At 35.1% G+C, this 18,601-nt stretch overlaps 2 protein-coding genes across 4 annotated transcripts; one reads left to right on the top strand and one right to left on the bottom strand.

Annotated features, from left to right (window-relative positions):
* The first annotated feature begins 950 nt into the window (after positions 1 to 950).
* Positions 951 to 12,562, top strand: RST1 (ARM repeat superfamily protein). Of its 3 annotated transcripts, none has more exons than XM_079035561.1 (25): positions 956 to 1,448; positions 1,540 to 1,821; positions 1,926 to 2,009; positions 2,135 to 2,411; positions 2,505 to 2,743; positions 2,874 to 3,063; positions 3,151 to 3,335; positions 3,414 to 3,514; positions 3,597 to 3,672; positions 3,741 to 3,872; positions 3,949 to 4,030; positions 4,140 to 4,212; positions 4,914 to 5,082; positions 5,168 to 5,298; positions 5,404 to 5,495; positions 6,402 to 6,493; positions 6,581 to 6,796; positions 6,889 to 6,966; positions 7,134 to 7,316; positions 7,417 to 8,280; positions 8,856 to 9,137; positions 10,361 to 10,990; positions 11,601 to 11,769; positions 11,839 to 11,957; positions 12,040 to 12,562. In XM_079035561.1, the coding sequence occupies exons 1-25, from the start codon at positions 1,056 to 1,058 to the stop codon at positions 12,376 to 12,378; spliced, it is 5,478 nt and encodes a 1,825-aa protein (XP_078891687.1). In that variant the 5' UTR covers positions 956 to 1,055; the 3' UTR covers positions 12,379 to 12,562. The 3 variants fall into 3 exon arrangements, with proteins under 3 accessions (XP_078891688.1, XP_078891687.1, XP_078891686.1); XM_079035560.1 differs by having other exon boundaries at positions 3,142 to 3,335; XM_079035562.1 differs by lacking the exons at positions 11,839 to 11,957; positions 12,040 to 12,562 and having other exon boundaries at positions 951 to 1,448; positions 3,142 to 3,335; positions 11,548 to 11,761.
* A 546-nt stretch (positions 12,563 to 13,108) lies between these two features.
* Positions 13,109 to 18,236, bottom strand: LOC145097899 (zinc finger CCCH domain-containing protein 41-like). Its single transcript, XM_079035559.1, has 5 exons — positions 18,059 to 18,236; positions 16,323 to 17,014; positions 15,345 to 16,223; positions 14,601 to 14,948; positions 13,109 to 13,809 (listed from the first exon to the last, which is right to left on the bottom strand). Exons 2-5 carry the CDS (start codon positions 16,911 to 16,913, stop codon positions 13,417 to 13,419), a joined length of 2,211 nt encoding a protein of 736 aa, XP_078891685.1. The 5' UTR covers positions 16,914 to 17,014; positions 18,059 to 18,236; the 3' UTR covers positions 13,109 to 13,416.
* Positions 18,237 to 18,601: the final 365 nt, after the last annotated feature.

Here is an 18,601-nt window from a genome sequence, read left to right as displayed (position 1 = left end):
TTATTTTATAACTATATACAAATAGAGACATTGCATATACATAAAAAGCATCATTCAAGCTTTTGTGAGTTCATTATCATTTTCATCATTTATTTGAGAAAATATCTTCCATTCGATCACTATATCATAATTACGCTATGAAGATCAACATTTATGTCATGTATATTTCAACACATGTCAAAATCATATCGTTGAAATAAACCAATATAAAAATAAATTTGGTCAAGAGTTGAAACCCAATATCATGAAACCGAACCTTATAAACCCATTAGGACCGATAAGATTGTTAGATACCTCGTATGAAGATCATCTCTATAACAGTTTCCAAGTTACAAGGTTGTATGGACCATATTGAGAATAAGAATCCAAGTGGCGCTTGGAAAGAAGATATTGTGAGTATTTTGGTGTCCTAAGACCATCCGTAATATCGAGGACGGACAACAAACCACGAGTGCCATCACTAACCACAAACGATTGTTGGTGTACCGGTCACGACAACGAACAAAGAACGAAGAATGAAGAGAGAGAAGAAGAAAAATTAAGAGAAAAAGAAGCCATGATTAGGCGTTGTCTCTCGTGTTCGACACAACGATCCACAATGAAAACGCCCAACAACAAATGGCCGAAATAATAATCATGGTCATGTAGACCACGAGCCGGTTGGTCTTGGGCATAACAGACGGCCTAATGTAACATAAATTCATTTTGCCGTTCAATTTCAATATTCACTTTATTGGAATGATTTGGGCTTGCAAAATACAAATTTGCAGGTACATTATCTTAGAGTTGGTGGGCCAGTTCGAACATTACACCATTTTGTGAAAATTTCAAATTTGCCCTCCACTCTATATTAAATGTACACTTTGTATCCTTTGCATTCTAGATACATAATAAAAGATAAAATAGTAAAAGGACGAAAAATATTCATGACTGTACCTTTGTGGACGAATAATGAAATTTACTGGTTTTGAGCCTTTCCTCATAAACCCAAAATGTGTACCATCGTCTTCCGGTAACGACGCACACGTTTCGCCGGCGACTCTCCCTCGAGAAAAATGGACTCCTTTTATCCTCTCCTTGAGAGAACTCGGCTACCTCAACCCTCACTCCAAAAACTCGCGGTTATCTCCATATTCGAGAAGCTCCGATCACCCAGTACACTCACTGGACCCGAGTCCGACCCTGGAATACACGCCGTTACTCAATGCCTGAACTCAAATTCTCCGGCTGTTGTTGATCAATCAGTCCGAGAGCTATGTCTTCTTGTAAAGGACTCCAAATTGAAACTTTCTCGGGGGTTAATGGAACTCCAGTCAGCACTCGACGGCTCTGATTCGCGCTTTGTTAACGTGTTCGTCAAAGCTATAGGTTTTCTCGTACAGTTAGGGTTCAGAAATGATCATCTTTGCTTTCGATTCCAGTCTTCGGAAGCTCATCCTTTCGTTAAGGTGACTTTTGAATACATTATGATAAGCTGATTCTAAACACAATTGCTTATAAGTTGTAAACTCATTATGTGTCGATGTTGATGGTTGCTAGATTATTTCTTGCCGAATAGAGGTTCAATCTGAGCTAGTGCGACAGGTGCTTATGTTTATTAGTCAGAATAGGCATCTGGGAATGGAGGGAGTTTGTGAATTCTTAAAACCATTCTTAAACCTTCTGGTCATACAAATGTCATCTTCAGCAACAATGTCTTCATTAGCAAGGAACCTTTTATCCTCCATTGCATCACTATGCTGTTCATTTCCTCAAGATGCAATTCCTGTTTTCAAGCTGTTGATGGGATGCTGTAAATATGTGCAGTGCAACAACACAGAAGTGAGTGAACATGGAAGCTCTATAGAAAAATTCCTTTTTTTTCAGCCTATTTATACCAACATTGTTGCACATACTTACTTCTCCAATAATAATATTTTTTCTAGGATGTCACCAATGTTTCTTATCTCATGGAGGCTATTGTGGATGCTTTTGTTGGTGTTTTGAGCCACTTGGCTGCTAATGGTGTGGTATGTCAATGACGTTTGATTGGAATAAGTTACAGTGGTGTTATTACACAAGAGAGATTATTGAATATGAATGTCCATGGAAAAGCTATAGTTATTTTTTGTTTGACTTAATCTTTGATCACCAGCTGATTCATGATGCACAATTATGCGGAGCAGAACTTTTAGAGATGGTGTTTTCACTGTATACAGATATTCACAAATATTCTGGTGGAGAAGAAGGCATCTTTGACATGTCAAGGAGGTTAATAGGTGTGCAGGCAGAGCTTGGTTTGAAATTCATACCTGAAGCATCATCTGTGATGTTATCATTGTTTGTTAACCTCATTCACTCAGAGATTGAACACATACAGCTATCAATATTAAAACTGGTTCTGGATCTTATAAAGTGGAAAAGCGGAAATGGTAAATCTGGTCAACTCTCTTTTTTTACTTTTAGTTTTCACCCACCCTTGCATCATATTGTAATTTCCGTACCTCCTCCTTGTACACCTGCAGATACCATTAATGATACGCATGAAGAGATTTTATTTGTTTTTCCTGCCATCAACCTCATGTCATCTCCTTCCAGATATATTAAAGAAGCAGCATCTGAGTTGCTTATTATCTTAAAAGAGCTCTCTGTGAACTTCCTGGTTGCTCCCATAAATGAAGTGCTTATGGAAGAAGATAAATTTCCACGTATCAGCAGATTGGAAGACATCATATTTAGGGTATTCCGTCATTTGTGGTTTCAGGTGAAAATTATTCCCTCTTTCCAGTCATACTTTTTAGGGGTCATGTGGTCATTTTTCTTTCTTCAATCATGTCAACTTAATTTGCCATACTATCATGCGAGTATGTGACCATAGACTTGTATTTTTTCAGGATCAAACCTCTTCTTCTGGTTCCTTTTATCTAAATTTGGTATTAGATAGCAAAAAATTTGTTGAAGAAAAGCAGAATCTGTTTAAAAGTTGGAGTTGGACAGCTTCAATAACTGAGTATTGTCAAAATATGGTTGAAATACAAAAATCATCCCTTCCTAAGTCTCAGTCTCAGGAGATACTTCCACGTGGTAAGCAATTGTTGTTGTTGTTGTTGTTGCTGTTGCTGTTGCTTCTACCAAGTAACAATTAGGTTTCATCAACTGTAGAAATTCCAGCTTTACTTGGTGCAATTGCCAGTGTTGTTATTGTGCATCCTACACTCGGGAACTCTGCAGTAGATCTGCTGGCAGTTACTGGCAATATGGATCCGAAACTTGGTGTTCCGTTATTTTTAGTAATTTTATTTTACCAAAATATATTTTCTGGTAAATCTGAAGAAATGGACCTCCATGACATTTTGGTAAGCCACTAATTTTTACCCTTTTTTTACTTTACCTCAAAGCCAAAGGTTGCTTTTATAAATGCCAAATTTCTGCAGCTAAAAATTTTAAGAATGCTCCCTTCGCTTGTGTCACATCCTGCTATGATACCACTTGTAGTCCAGTCAATCTTACCAATGCTTCAGAAGGATGCAAATCCGTATGTTGTCTTTACTATAATCTATTCTCATGACATCATTTATGATTGTTTCCTGTTTTAATAAGTGTTTACTGTGTTCTAGAGTGCTATACGCTACTGCTTTGCGTCTACTTTGCAAGACTTGGGAGATCAATGATCGTATTTTTGGAAGTTTACAGGTAAGAATTTTCTTGTAACTTTTACTTATTTATGATGTGGGTTTTACTTATTTATGTCTTCTTGTAAGGGTTTATTACTTCCAGAAGCATTCACACAGTTCAAACACGAGAGAAGTATTTGTATAAGCATGGCTGTTACTGTTCGGGATGTTTGCAAAAAGAATCCTGACAGGGGTGTAGACATTATCTTGTCTGTTGAGGTAGGGATTGTTTGTAACTAATTTCTCCTGATTTTTTTTTTCCAAAAAGAATATCTTATCATTTAATAACCTTCAGGCATGCATTGAGAGCACAGACGCTATGATTCAAGCTCTTGGTATCCAGAGCCTTGCCCTTCTTTGTGAAGCTGATGTGATTGGTAAGACCTACTTGATTCATTAATCAAATCGCATGTGTTATTGATTTGTAGATATATGATTATTATTACTCAATTGATTTGTTGAAAATTATGTTGAAACGTTGTCCAGATTTTTATACTGCTTGGGGTGTTATAAAAAAGTATGTCGTGAGCTACTTGAATGACCCGGTTGTTGCAAATAGGTAAGTCCAATTAACTTTGTTTGTATACGCGTGTTCTAGAAACTTTTTTTTTTTTTTTTTTTTTTTTTCCAATTATTGGCTTTGTAATAACATCTTCAAAAGTGCTAGAAAATTTTATTTTTGGGCATGGAAAAGTTGATTAGTCATAGTTGTTCCTCTCATAAACATGTATTACAAAATATGTTAAAAAACATGCATTCCTGTTATAAGGGACATTACCAAATTGCTCTTTTTTGGTTGATTATGGCATGAGCTGAGGCAACTATAATGATTCATAAAGTTATCTGTTTTTTTTTTCACCTGTCACAGAAATTTATAGTACAACTACCCTTGTAATATTATAGGCAAATATAGAAAAGCACTTGTACTATGACCACTTTGTAGATTTACCACTTAAACTGTTTTCTGTGGTGATTAAACAAACCACTATACTTTTTTGTCCATTTAAAAAATCATTTTTTGGTTACCTGTTATAGAATAATAGTTCAGTGGCTAAATCAATAAAATGGTAAAATTACATTGTGCTTTTCTGTCAAAACCAGGAAACTGGAAAAAAACTTGTTTTAAACAGCTAAAAAGAGTATAATGATTTAATCACTACAGAAAAATAGCTAAGTGGCTAGATTGATAAAAGGGTGAACATATTTATTTTGCTCTAATAAAAACTCCTCTAATCTTTGTCAATATCAATCTGTGGGCAGCATATGCCTGCTTTTAAGATGGGGTGCAATGGATGCAGAAGCATATCCAGAAAATGCAACGAGTGTTTTGCAGATTTTATGGGAAGTAGCCACATCAAGAAATCCTTCTCATGGGTCTCTATGGGCCAATGCTAGAGAATCTGCTTTTGAGGCATTAACTCAGTATGAGGTTATAATTTTTATTCAATCTTATTAATTTAATATTCTAGATTCTTCTTTTTCTCTGAACCATGTCATGTGGGATCTTTTTTTAGGTACATCATCTCCAACAATTCATTCCAGATTTCAGGGAAAAGAACATACAAGTGCTTGTTTCTGAGATTGACCCCAAAGTTCTTGGAGCCATGGAGAGATTTGAAGCGAAGATCATAACACACCAACACATGTTAAGAAACGTTTTCATTTTAGCTTCTCTTTTTTAAATTTGAGTGTTTGTGACTGACTGTATGTCATGTTTATGAGACCTGTTCTTTGTCTGATTTATCTTCAGCACAAGGCGAAGAGTAGTGAAGGAGAAAAGATTACCTGCCAACAAGATTGAGAAATTACTAGATGTCTTTCCTCGGGTTATTGGCATTTCAGGTACAATCAAGCAAAATGACTGTTCCAAGTAAAGAGTAATTACATTTTTGGTCCCCTCGGTATAGCTGATTTTTTCAGTTTTAGTCCTAAAAAGTTTTCTTTTGCAATTTTGGTCCTTATTTGTTTTTGGTCCTGTTCTAAGTAAAATGACTGTAGTTTTGGAACCAAGATTGCACAAAGTCGGGAACCAAAAAAGTAATGTTACTTGAAACAGGGACTAAAGATGTTACAAGAATCTCAAGACTCAAATAAGGACTAAATTAGGACCATAATTGAAAAAGTTAGCTATACCAAAAATGTAGTTTACTATTGATGTAAATATTTGGTCTATATTCCTTACACTGTCCAAGTTTCATGTGTTCATGCATCTTGGAGAGTCCATAAGACAAGATTCACTATTAATATGTTGTTTACTTGTGAAATATCCGAAAGAATATAAATGATAGAGTTAATTACACAATTGGTCCTTGTGCTTTCTAATTTTTACCATGTTCAGCCCAAAGTTGAAACCTATTACAGTTTGGTTCTTCCTTCAAGGTTTCTTTTTGATTTTGGTCCCTAAAACGTCCTTGAAATAAGGAACAAAATTTATATGAAAATGAAACCTCAAAATAAGGACTAAATTGATATGAAACCTTGGACTAAAAATCAATATGAAACCTTGAAAATAGGACCAAAATCAGAAAATCTCTACCAGGGACCAAAATTGATACGAAACCTTGAAATAAGGACATACACTAAAAATTGGTACAATTTTGCTTAGAAAGCATAGGGACCATATCTGTAATTTTGTCCAGTATTTATTTACATTTTTTTTTTGTTAGTATGTGCTAAATAAAAGACATACTGTTTAGGTGTGTATGCATGCAGCTTTTATGCTCGAACTTATTATCATTCCATTTTCAGGAACTAATAATAAAGCACGAGAACTGCCAGGTGCAGCCCTCTTTCATCTTTCCTTCGGCACAAAAGACGAAAATACCCAAAGAGGGTCAAAGGTAAAACATGTAGTATGGTCAACCGTTAGAGCTTTACAAAGCTGTTATATACTATAAGATATAACATATCCAATATTTAATTTTCAGGTTATGCACGATTTACATTCCAGATATGAGAATGCATTAATGGAGATAGCTGCATCACTACAGCTCTCAAGGAATATTATTGTTGCACTTGTTTCACTTCAATCCTGGAAACCCTTCTTGCAACATTGGATGCGGGCTTGTGTAATGTTACTGGATGTTAAGAAGCCCTCCAATGTGTTGGATACAGCTTCAAAAGCAGCTGATGATATTCTGAAGGTTTGGTGTCTCTTCTATGTTTGTGTTTCATTTGATTTTGCCCTAATTTTAAATGGTATTAATAATTCCAGTTGTGACAATTCTTTATGCAGTGTATGAGACAAATGGCTGAGAAATCTATCCCTAGGTCTGCTGAGAATATTGGGCTAGCTATGGGTGCACTTTGTTTGGTAAATATTATCATCCTTTGCTCAAAAATGGAGATGCCGCTTTTGTCTTTTTTTCTTTTTCAAACTTTCAGCCCGTTTAATTAAACGGGTCAACCCAATCGACCCGTTTAGTTAAATAGGTTGGGTTAGGGTTACTGCTAGTCATATTCGGTATTATGACTTTCCAGATCCTTCCCCCTTCTGCTCATGCTACAAAAGCAAGTGCCTCAAAATTTCTGCTGAGTTGGTTATTTCAACATGAACATGAATATCGCCAATGGTCAGCTGCTATTTCTCTTGGAGTCATTTCAAGTTGCTTGCATGTCACTGATCACAAACAAAAATTCCAAAACATCAATGCACTTGTTGAGGTACAAATACTCACATCCATTTATATTTATAAGAAATTGTATAAAATAATTTTGAAGGATAAAATGTTATTGACTACATTTCTGACCCATTTTTTTAAAGGCTGCAAGTACGAGCAAAAGCACTCTTGTAAGAGGGGCTTGTGGGGCTGCTTTAGGTTATTCATGTCAAGATCTTCTTACACGTATTCAAGTAGAATCCGACTCCCATTTGGATAAGGAGTTGCAAGAATCCGATTTACTTGGAAAAATAGTTAGAACTTTATGTGGATTGATAAATCAATATGCTCAATCTTCAAGTAGAGATCTCCAAACCCTATCTGAATACTTCCCATCAAATACCATAGATCCAGATATTGCTCAAACCTTTTCTGAAAAAACTTCTGATTACTTGGAGGAAGATATATGGGGTGTTTCAGGACTTGTGATTGGTTTAGGAGGTTCTATTCCTGCAATATACAGATCCGGGCGTATTGATGTGGTTAAAAAGATAAAAGATTTAATTATATCATGGATTCCTCTTCACAACATGAGTATGAGTGAGAATTTGGAACTAGTTTTATCCATGGGGGCTTGTCTTGCACTTCCATTTGTAGTATCTTTTTCACAGAAAGTAGAACTGATTGAGGGTGCTGAAATTGAATATTTTGCGAGTGGGTATAGAGATCTTATCAATGAACTGCTTTCTACAAAAAATTCCGAGGCTTTTCGCCAGAGTTTGTTGATGGCAGCGTGTGTTGGAGCAGGAAATTTTGTTGGCTGTGTTTTGAATGAAGGGATTCATTCGTTGGATGCTAAATGTGTTAAGGATTTACTAGATATGTTTAAAAAAATCTACTCTAATCGCCAACCTCCTCTTATGCATTTGGGTGCAATGCTTGGGGTTGTGAATGCGTTAGGAGCAGGGGCTGGGACACTTTTCCTAAACTGCCCCTTACCGTTTTCGCCATCTGTTTCTGAACACAAGGTAATTAATTCAGTACTTACATTGGTTAGTGTATGAGTTGATTTTTCTGGTTCCGTTTGGCTTCTTTTGTTACATAGGATGACTGGAGAAGATTTCTAGGGCTATTTTTTTAGAGATGATGAGAAGGGCATTTTCGTCTTTTGCACAGACGAGATCTAGAGTGAGTCCTTGTCACACCTTTTTAGGCGGGATAAAAAAAAATTGCAATTTTTGTCTGATTGACATCGGTCCGAGTCAAATGCATGCCAAACACAGTACAATGCCATCTTGTCATGTAATGTTTGTTACGCAGGATAGGACACGATAGGATGAACACTGTGTTTGGCATGTGTTAGACTGAGACTCCGACTGATGTAAATCAGACAAAAATTGCAAGAAAATTTTATCCCAGCTAAAAGGTGGGACAAGGACTCGCTCTAGATCTCTTGTCTGTGCAAAAGACGAAAATGCCCTTCTCATCATCTCTAAAAAAATAGCCTTAGAAGGTTTTTCCAGTAGCGTGTGACAAATGCCAGCCTTATAGTTATAATTGAATTATATTTTTTTTTAACTTGTTTCCCAATGAATCGCAACAGGAATCTTGTTATATGAGTGGTCCTCTGTTGTCAAACACTGTTATGGAGCTCCATTTGACATCATTAATACAAGATATATTTCTTGTTGGTCAAAATTCCGATGACCAACAACTGCAGCAGTATGCAGCTTGGTCAGTTTCATTTGTTAGACATTACATATGGTCCAGTGATCTTCACAATGCAAAACCTAATTCTGCTTCTGCATCCGCATCCCAAAGCTTCCCAGATGATAGCATAGTCTTGAAACTCAGCCTGTGGCTGATGAATCTAAACTACTCTCAGGTGCATAACCATAACCTACTTTTATATTAATTATCATGACTGCTATTAATGAATACTGATGTTAGTGAATTAATTACCTTTATCAACATTTTTCTCACTGTCTACCTATTTAAGGATCATGTTAAGTGCAAGAACTAGCAACATACTTTTGTTGATTTGTTTATTATAGTATATATTACTTTCATTCTACTTAAAAAAGCTACCCGATTATAGCAATGTCATCTAAATACAAATTAATGTTCATTTTTCACTACTATAATAGGGTAGATTTTTCAAAGTATAATGGAATAATTAGAAAAATAAAATAAAAGACAGCAATACTATAACTGGTGTATTCTTTCAAAGTACAATGTCTTAATAAGAAAAATTACTGTAAGTATGATGCTGTAACGAAAAGAAATTAAAGTAGGATGCTATAATATACAAATAAATAAAGGTACATTGCTATTTCTTGCATTTAGCCCTAAAAGGATCTGCTAGTTACTTGGCATATAATATACCTATGCTGATAACATTAGTTTCAACAGTTAACTAACGCCTTCTGATTGACTGATTGACATTTTACTTTTCCTTTCATTAATTATCCATTATCATGTTACCTTGCTCATTGTCCTTTTTTAAGGATTGGGTTAAACACAAGAAATAGCAATGTACTTTCATTTTTTTTTTCCTAATACAACATTTTTCTTTAAAAAATATACCCAATTATAACAATCCCATTCAAATACAAAGTAAATTTCAGTTTTTACTACTATAATTGGTAGATATTTCAAAGTATAGTGTCTAGATAAGAAAAAAATTACAGGGCTATTGTTGGGTATATTTTTCAAAGTATAATGCCTTAATAAGTAAAAGATTGAAAATAGTAGAAAGATCTACCAAAGTAAATAAAAAATATTTTTTACTCCTATAATTGTGTAGCTTTTCAAAGTATAAAGTCTTACTAAGAAAAAAACTTAGGTAGAATGCTATATGATTGCATATATTTTTCAAAAGTATAATCCCTTAATAAGAAAGAAAAAAGATTGAAAATTGTCAAATACTATTACTATGCTGTTTGTAACAGACAGAAATTAAAGTAGGATATGCTACAACACACACACACACACACAAATAAACGAAAGTACATTGCTATTTGTTGCATTTAACCATGTAAAAACAGATAAATTAACACCTTCTAATCAACATTTCACTTTTTTGTTTGCATCATATCATCACATCAGACCACCACAAGTCTACCTCTTAACACAATTGCAACTGTTTTGCGATGTCTCACACACGCACCAAGACTACCACAGCTCGATTGGGGCCCACTCATCAGAAGATGCATGAGATACGAATCAGATTCTGTTGACTATAAAGAAAAACTAAGGGAAGAATGTTTAGTATTCTCTTTGTTTCATGGAAGCAACTTCAATGCTTTACTCACCTTCCTTGATGAACTGTGTGACTTTTCAAGGTTCAAAATGCTTGAAATGAACCTTCAGATGTGTATCCTTTCTCACCTCCCACATACACTAAAAATATTCTCAGGATCTCGGCTTGAAAAGCTACTCAATGATCTCACCAACTTCATACAATCACCATTTTCCTCTGATCAAAGTTATAATAGTAATAATAATCCTCAACAGAAAAGCCTGTTGAGAAAATCCTTCTGGAAGGGAATTCGTGTGTGTTTTGAAGAAGCTTCTCTTGATTCTGAAAAACTCATGGTTGAGTTTGAGGATTGCATGGAGGTCTTGTTTTCTTTGTTGCCACAAAGCTCGGTGTTGACTTATGAATGGGAGGAGTGGTCTGAGGCAGTAAAATGTTTGGGGAAGGCTCGTGGGGAGTGGTTGTCACATTGTTTGGAGGTAATAATTAATACTAGTAATTATTATTTGAGAAAGTAAAAGGAAAAATAAAAGGTTAATATCATAAAACCTCAACTTTATTTGTTTCTTAAAAAGACCTTGCATTTTTCCATTTATTCCGATTTGGCCTTTTTTAGCAGGTTTACGAGCTAGGTAATCTTTCGGCTTTCATCACGTTTTCCCCAAAAAACTCTCCAATTTTTTATCCGAAAATTTGTCAAATGTGAGGGTTTTTCCGGAAAAAAATGTCTAAAATCGGAAGAACACTGTAGGCCTGCTAAAAGGGCCAAATCAGAATAATTGGAAAAAATGCAAGGTCTTTTTTAAGAAACAAAAAAATTTGAGGTTTAATCTAGAAAAAAAAAAACAAAACCAAAATATAGGGTCTTTTATGATATTAACCCAAAAATAAACGAGGGTAAGTTTTATACAAAGTTAGGACGTAATAGGGAAAGCTTCATTTCCATGACTTTCTATATTAAGTCAAAAAGAAACACCCATATTATATACTATAAGTTTTACCAGATTAAGGGGGTGTCTGCGATTTGCTTATATAGAGACTAGAGTGCTTATTCCCAAACACCCCCCTAAGTTTAACCATGTACAACAGATTCCTGCAGAGATGAGTTTGAGTTTGAGTTTGAGTCAAAAAGAAAACATTGGATTTCTTGAAGCAAAGAAAAAGATGATAGCTAAAGCAAGGCTAGTGAAGATTGGTTGTATTCCATTGATTGAACTTTCAAAACTCAAACCTTATATATTCAACACCAGATCTGATGGTTAGTTTCTCAATATTTAAAATTTACAATGTGTGTTGACAAAAATAAGATTTGTATAAATTTGGTCAGGGATATGGGATGTTCTAATGGAAGTTGTAATGGCTTTGCAACATGCTGAAGGAAGTGTGAAACGACAGTGGCTTGTTGATGCAGCAGAAATTAGCTGTGTCACAGATTACCCTATAACTGTAACTTACAAATTCCCTACTTCGATTACACAAAAAAAAAAAAAAAAATTACATATTGAAAAGTTGGGTATTTGATATGCAGGGTATGCAGTTTATGGGTTTGCTGTGTGGTAGTGTGTCCAAGTATATGCCTCTTCTTATAGTGAACCCTCACACTGTATTGAGTGACCTACCCTTAACCCTCACTTCTCTACTCTTACATGATGACGATGATGGTGGTAACTGGGGGGTAGTGGCTGAACCCCTGGTTTTGCTGATGTGGACTTTGACCAACCGTATTTATGATTCTTGGGTTACAAATGCAAATGCTAATACTAATGATGTGTTTCTGTTGAAACTGACGCATCATACTTGTGTTGCTTTGAAACACCATCTGCCTCCGGATAAACAGCTTTTGCTTGCTAACATGACTGTTCCCTAATTTGCCCCTGTTTCTGTTTCTCTCTGTTAATTTTACGATAGGGTAAATGTAAAATCTACTTCAATCTGATGTGCTGCATTGAATATATAGATAGTGGAGTCTGACAAATTACTAAAATCAAGTCTATATTTTAATGATTAACCCATTGCCTTTGGATAAAAGAATTGATAGAATATTTATCTTATTACCTTCTCCATCTTTTTCTTTATTGCTTGTGTGTGTGTGTGTGTGTATATATATATATATATATATATATATATATATATATATATATAATATTCTTTTCCAATACCTCTATTTATTCTTCATTGTCTCATATGATGCTCATTTACGGAAGCATTTTGTTCACCCTGGCCTTAACTCTCTACATTGTAATTTATAAGGCCCCTTATCTAATTCATTTGGGATTTGGGTTTGGTTGATGCGTCATTATAAGACAGTCATTTTCATATTTATATTCTCATTTTCTTAAAACTAGACTGAACATATGATCTCGCTCATTTTCTAAAAACAAACATATCACCAATTTTTTGAAAAATAACAGTTATGAAAAATATCATCAATTGTGGTTAGTTCCCCAGCACTGCACACTCTTTTTCCATGCTTGACATTATTATACTGTATATTTTGAGGGGAATGAGAGGTGACTATTTCCTATCAGTGGCAGGGAAAAAGTGAGAGGATACATCCATTAGCCTTAGCAGACTATAGAGATGTTAATGACAGCATATCAAAGTTATGTCCGAATTATTTATTAAAATGAATCTTAATTATAATCCTTGGTACCAACTGGACAAGTTTTTCCCAAACCAGCAGAGAGAGAGAGAGAGAGAGCAGTTAAGAATTCCCTTTACAAACTAAACTTAACTGCGAGCACGAGACAGACGAGTGGAGAGAGGAGACGCTACAAAATTGAGCAATTAATTGCTAAGTCTAAAACTTAACACTAAAAAAGTACTACTTTGGTATACCATTTACCTGACTGACCGACTGTACACCTAACCCAACCAAACCAGACTAGGGTTTACTTTACTGAAATTAGACTGATTGATTATTTTCTTCTTCTTGTTGTTGTTCTGGTTCCTTGACAATTTCCCTTTTATCCAATTCTCCATCTCCAGATGATGATGACAACAAAGGTTTTTGGGGATAATCAGTTTTTGGAATTTCAAGCACCACAGATGTTGGTTGGTTAGAAGAAGAATCTGAGTTGTGGTGTTTACAAGTGGTGGAATTGGAATTGGAATTTATTAGCCATGTGAAGTGTAGGTTGTGAGCTTTCCATTTTTTACCATTTAAAAACGCCTTTTCGGCTGCATGTCGACTTGTGAAATATATTGTGGCACAAGTTTTGATTATGTCATCATCTAAATCTAACTGCACCTTTGAAAAATCACCGTATGCTGAAAAATGTTCCTTCAAAACAGAAACCTGTATGCACACCCCAAATACTATGATTAAAAAAAGAAAATCACATCACATCACATGTTTCTACTAAAAAGTTTGTTGATTCATATAAGTCATTTACTTGAACATGAAAGATGGGAGTAAATTTTATCAAGGTCTAAATAGCTTTATTCATAATAAATAATTGAATCTATGATTAGCTTTGGACGTGCTTTCAGTTGGGATTTTAAGAAGGTGTTTGATAAGGTTCAATTGGAACTTAATCAGTTTGGATTGTTGATCTACAATCCCAAATCAAACTAAGATCAATGTTGCTGAAGCCAAGATGAAGGTTAGGTTTTGAATCATAGATACTCAGTTTGTGATTGTTGTTTTATTTTATCGTGGCTTGAAAGGAGGAATTTGGTGAACAGTTACAGTGGTGGTTACATTAAAAAACGGTTATGGTGAGGTTTGTAAGGGAGGGGGTTATTAAGGCTTTTAATAAAGAAAATGGAAAAGAAAAAAGAAAGGGTAAAATTGTAATTTTAGATCAAATTTGTAACAAAACGAAATTGAAACCACAGGGACTATCCATGACGTTTTTTAAACTTAGGGACTATCTCCCAGATTTCAGGAAACCACAGGGACCATTTATGAGGTTTTGTCTTATAAAATATGAGGTAACTTTGTATATTACCATGGATTCTTCAAGTATTTGCAAAAATGCTTCTAAAGAGGTCATGTATATATAAGCTTTAAAAGAAAAGAAATACTGTATGACCTTAAAGCATTTTTCAAAGTAAAGGAATTGGGAATAGAATAGAAGCGCTTACATGAGCAAGGCCATCTGGCAGAGGTGGAATGATCTTAAATGCGGTTGGACGATTGTCCAGCTTAAACCGATGATTGCTCACAGTCACAGCAACAGATGATTGTAATTTCAAGTTCAACTTTGGAGATTCTTTCAATGCTGATAATCCAAGAGGGGTTGTTTTGTAATTTTGTGGCTGAGTGGGACCCACAGATTTGCTGCTATTAGTATTAGCTGCCACGTCATCAGGAGGTGATGGTAGAATGGTATCACGATCACTGCTTGCAGCCTTTGTAGACTCAGCTAAACCTCCCGATTTTTGTTTTTTAGCAGCCTGTTCAGGTGCCACTTCACCTTTTAGAAATGTAGTCTGCAGAAAAAGACGAATATACGCTCGTAAATATCAGATCATAATATGGTTTAAGAAATCCACAAGATGGAAATTCTTATATATATAAAATCATTTTATTAAGACCTTCTCCAACCCTAAAAAAAATTTTTGTTACAATTACTAAATAAATTATATTATCAAACAAATATAACCAAAAATTAATAACTTGTATGCAATCAATTCGAATTAATTGTTACATCATAAAAAAACGTTTTAATCAAATAAAATAATTACGTTTATAACACAGTTAAATAAATACTACACCGTTCATTTATAGAAATATTATACACCTATTTGAAGAAATATTACACATAATTAAAAAATAAATAAATAAATAAAGCAGAGAGACCAAAACGAGAGGAAATGAGCACATACTTGTTTCGCAAGTTTATCAAGCTTGCGCCTGAAGTCATTCCTTTTCTGATCAAGCATTTCTTGTTTTTTCCTTAATTCCTCCTTCAAAACCTCTAAATTCTCCAGCTTCTTTTGCAAAGGTGGAGAAGGTTCTTTAGTGCCATTAGCAACCACAGCCACAGGCTTTGGAGGATGATCAGAATCAGACACAGAGACAGGGACAGGGGCATTTACGTCATTATGCAGGGAATCATCTTTTCTTTTGAATGGTATGTTGTCACGATTAGCCCACCATAGCTTAATAAAGCGATTTCCCATTACAGCATCAGGAGACATTAAAGCAGCTTCTGCTTCTTCTCTTTTGGAAAACTGAACAAAAGCTCGTTCGCTATTTAACGGAACATAAATATCAATAACTTCCCCAAATCTTTTAAAATGGGAAATTAGGGTTTCCCTTTTGTTACTTTGATGTGGAATGCCACTCAAAAATAATGTCCGTTGTGCCTTTTGTGAAGGCTTACGCCCATTTCCACTCTCGTTTTTTTGCATATTCTCTTCCGTTTTGATTCTACTTGTAACCTGTGCATAAGATCTTGTACCCGTGCTTACAAAGAGTTCATGATCAGGGTTATCAGATGGACTAGCATCCAACAACAAAGAATCATTTGGTTGAGGTCCAGCTGGCGTATGAGAAGCATTACCCCATAGAGGCTGATCAGGATCATAAAAGTCAGCAGCAGCAGCAGCACCAGAAAAGTCAACAACATGTTTGATATTTTTACCATGTGAACTTTTGCTGTTTGTTGTGGTGATAGTTGGAGGTGAAGGTCCTATGCCAGCTGGCGCTATAGATAGATTTGCACTAGGAAGTGATACAGAGAGATTGAACTGTGAGAGGCTCTGTATGAAGAAAAATAATCCAACTCATTATTAAATGTTTCTAACATACATCAACAACCCATGTAAAGTAAACTGGATTTCCAAAAGGTAAAACAATACCTGAACATCTTCTACAACAATACGATTCATGCCATGTTCCATTGGACACATGTCACCTCGTAGACAAAAACCTTGTTCCTCAAAGTCCCTACATCGTTGTCTTGTAAGTCCCATGTTTAAAGAAGGTGGTCTGAATGTTGCTTGTAATCCAACAGGATGATGGATCATATTCATATTCATATCCAATCCAAATGGACCCCATGAATTTGAACCCCTCCCTGCAAAAAGACCATGAGGGTCTACAGAAAATGGTTGACTTTGACTCCAAACACTACCATGGTCAACACAAAATTGTTGGTTTACCCTAAGTTTCTGGTTCAAATCTGAAGGTCCTCGCGAAAAATGAGAAAAGCCTTTATCTTTCTCCAAAGGGTTATAACTGTACTTTTTCCATGTTTCATTGGAGTGAGAACCATTTTGAGAAGGTTTACTTCCTCTTTTGTATGGCTTTGTAAATACATCATCATCATCATCATCATCATCATCATCTAATGAATGTAACCTTGTATCATCTCTTCTACGATGCTTATGGTTTCGATCATCATCATCATCACTGATTTCTTTATCTTGAGCTGAAACCCTAAGCTCCATTGATTGATTCTGAATAAAGACAACCGATAAGACTTTTACACACCTTACAAGTTCCAGAGGTTTGTACAAGATAAATAAGGCCACTGGATCAACCTGAAATACTGCAGAAAGATATAAAGGTTGAGGAAAGCAAAAATATCGTCGATAAAAGAGATCCGAACTTGATTCTTCTTTGAAATGTTTTAAATCATTAAAGCGAGTAATGCAAATTTCTAAGTTTAGAAGAAACACAAAATCAAAAAGGAAAAGAGTACATAAAGTCAAGAGAGAAGAATAGATTGTATATCTATTGCATTGAGAAGCCCAAAATAGAGTCATTATCACACAAATATGGTAGCAAATCTTGATATAGTACATAATCTTCCCAGTCTCAAAAAACTGTGCCATAGACCATATGATCAAATTTACTGACCCTGATTCATCAACAATTCAATATTGTTCGCTTCAAGAATCGGATTGTAAATATCTTCATATAATTTACACGTGAATAAACCTATTACAATACTATAGTGAACATCAAGTAACCTATCAAAACTACTTCGGGAAAGTATGTGAATCATTGTAGATACTCTTAGCATCTTCACAAGGAACTTTAGAGACAACTTCAACTTTACAGCTTGACTTGAAAATTTCTATCATATTACTTGTCCTTAAAAGGGTTTCTTATCCTCCAATCAATGTTCAGATGCAAAAGGCTGATCATTAACCTCAAACAAAAGTTCACAAAAGGGATCTTAATTATTTTTCAAAAACTAAACGTAAAATGGAGTCTACTAATCGATTGTCATAGAACTTGAAATTGAACTGCATAATCGAATGCATTTCACATGCCCCAAGGTTTAGCAGACATTATACATCTCAAACGGAGATGTCGAATGATCATAGACAAACGAATTCAGCCTTAATTAAGCAAGTCAAATGTAAACCACCCCTCTAAAAACTTTGAAAATTTCATATTATAAACCTCCAAACCTAAACCACAAAGACATTATCGAACAACAAAAGTCTCACATGCAGCAATTTTGAAAATAGCATTAAATTGGACCAATTAATAGACCGCACATAGTTCAACATGAAACATCAATCAATAATTACACAACACGACAAAAAACACAGGAGATTACTAGACGATGGAAGAAAATAACCTCGGTCAATAGAATTCCGCAATTAGGGTTGCGCTTCTGCGTTTCTAGATATCATATATTTTTCATTCGAGCTCCTTTTCGTCTCAAAAATGGCGGAGCACACGTTTTAGTTGTGTGTTTTACATGTATGTATATATCGCTTTCTCTCGTTGTAACCTCTCTTATGTTCTGCACTTTCTCTCCCTAGGACGCAGGAAAGGCATGATGTGGATATAGAAAATAGGCTGAGGGAAATTACATATCAAACCCTCATACTTTTTAAATGTTTCCAAATATGTGCAATTTGTGTATATTTCATACATATAGCCCCTGAATAACCAATGCAATTTTTGTATGTTTCATACATATAGCCCCGATGTTGGATGAAATCATGGTTGTCAAAATCACGATCCTGGTCGTAGTATCGTATGATCCTAGGTGTGAAAAACGAGTCGGATCATAAACAAATCGTATTTAGGGTAGGATCGTAGGATCAGGATCCGATCCGATCCTACCTTCCCTTGATTTTTTTTACCACTTTATATTTTTTACTATTTACTAATT

The sequence above is a fragment of the Lactuca serriola genome, chromosome 4 (assembly GCF_051521515.1).
Source record: "Lactuca serriola cultivar US96UC23 chromosome 4, Lser_US96UC23_V15, whole genome shotgun sequence".
NCBI lineage: Eukaryota > Viridiplantae > Streptophyta > Magnoliopsida > Asterales > Asteraceae > Lactuca > Lactuca serriola.
The sequence above is the reverse complement of the archived record's forward strand: the minus strand, read 5'-3'. Positions and strand labels throughout refer to the sequence as shown.

What these genes read in the sequence shown, in the direction of transcription:
- RST1 (XM_079035560.1), top strand. Translation starts at nt 1,056, where the DNA reads ATGGACTCCTTTTATCCTCTCCTTGAGAGAACTCGGCTACCTCAACCC. An exon ending in TCCGTCATTTGTGGTTTCAG is followed by an intron (nt 2,744 to 2,873) that starts GTGAAAATTATT and finishes GTATTTTTTCAG; the next exon opens with GATCAAACCTCTTCTTCTGG. An exon ending in TGAATCTAAACTACTCTCAG is followed by an intron (nt 9,138 to 10,360) that starts GTGCATAACCAT and finishes TCATCACATCAG; the next exon opens with ACCACCACAAGTCTACCTCT.
- LOC145097899 (XM_079035559.1), bottom strand. Translation starts at nt 16,913, where the DNA reads ATGGAGCTTAGGGTTTCAGCTCAAGATAAAGAAATCAGTGATGATGAT. An exon ending in TTGATAAACTTGCGAAACAA is followed by an intron (nt 14,949 to 15,344) that starts GTATGTGCTCAT and finishes CTTTTTCTGCAG; the next exon opens with ACTACATTTCTAAAAGGTGA. An exon ending in TGCCAGATGGCCTTGCTCAT is followed by an intron (nt 13,810 to 14,600) that starts GTAAGCGCTTCT and finishes GTGTGCATACAG; the next exon opens with GTTTCTGTTTTGAAGGAACA.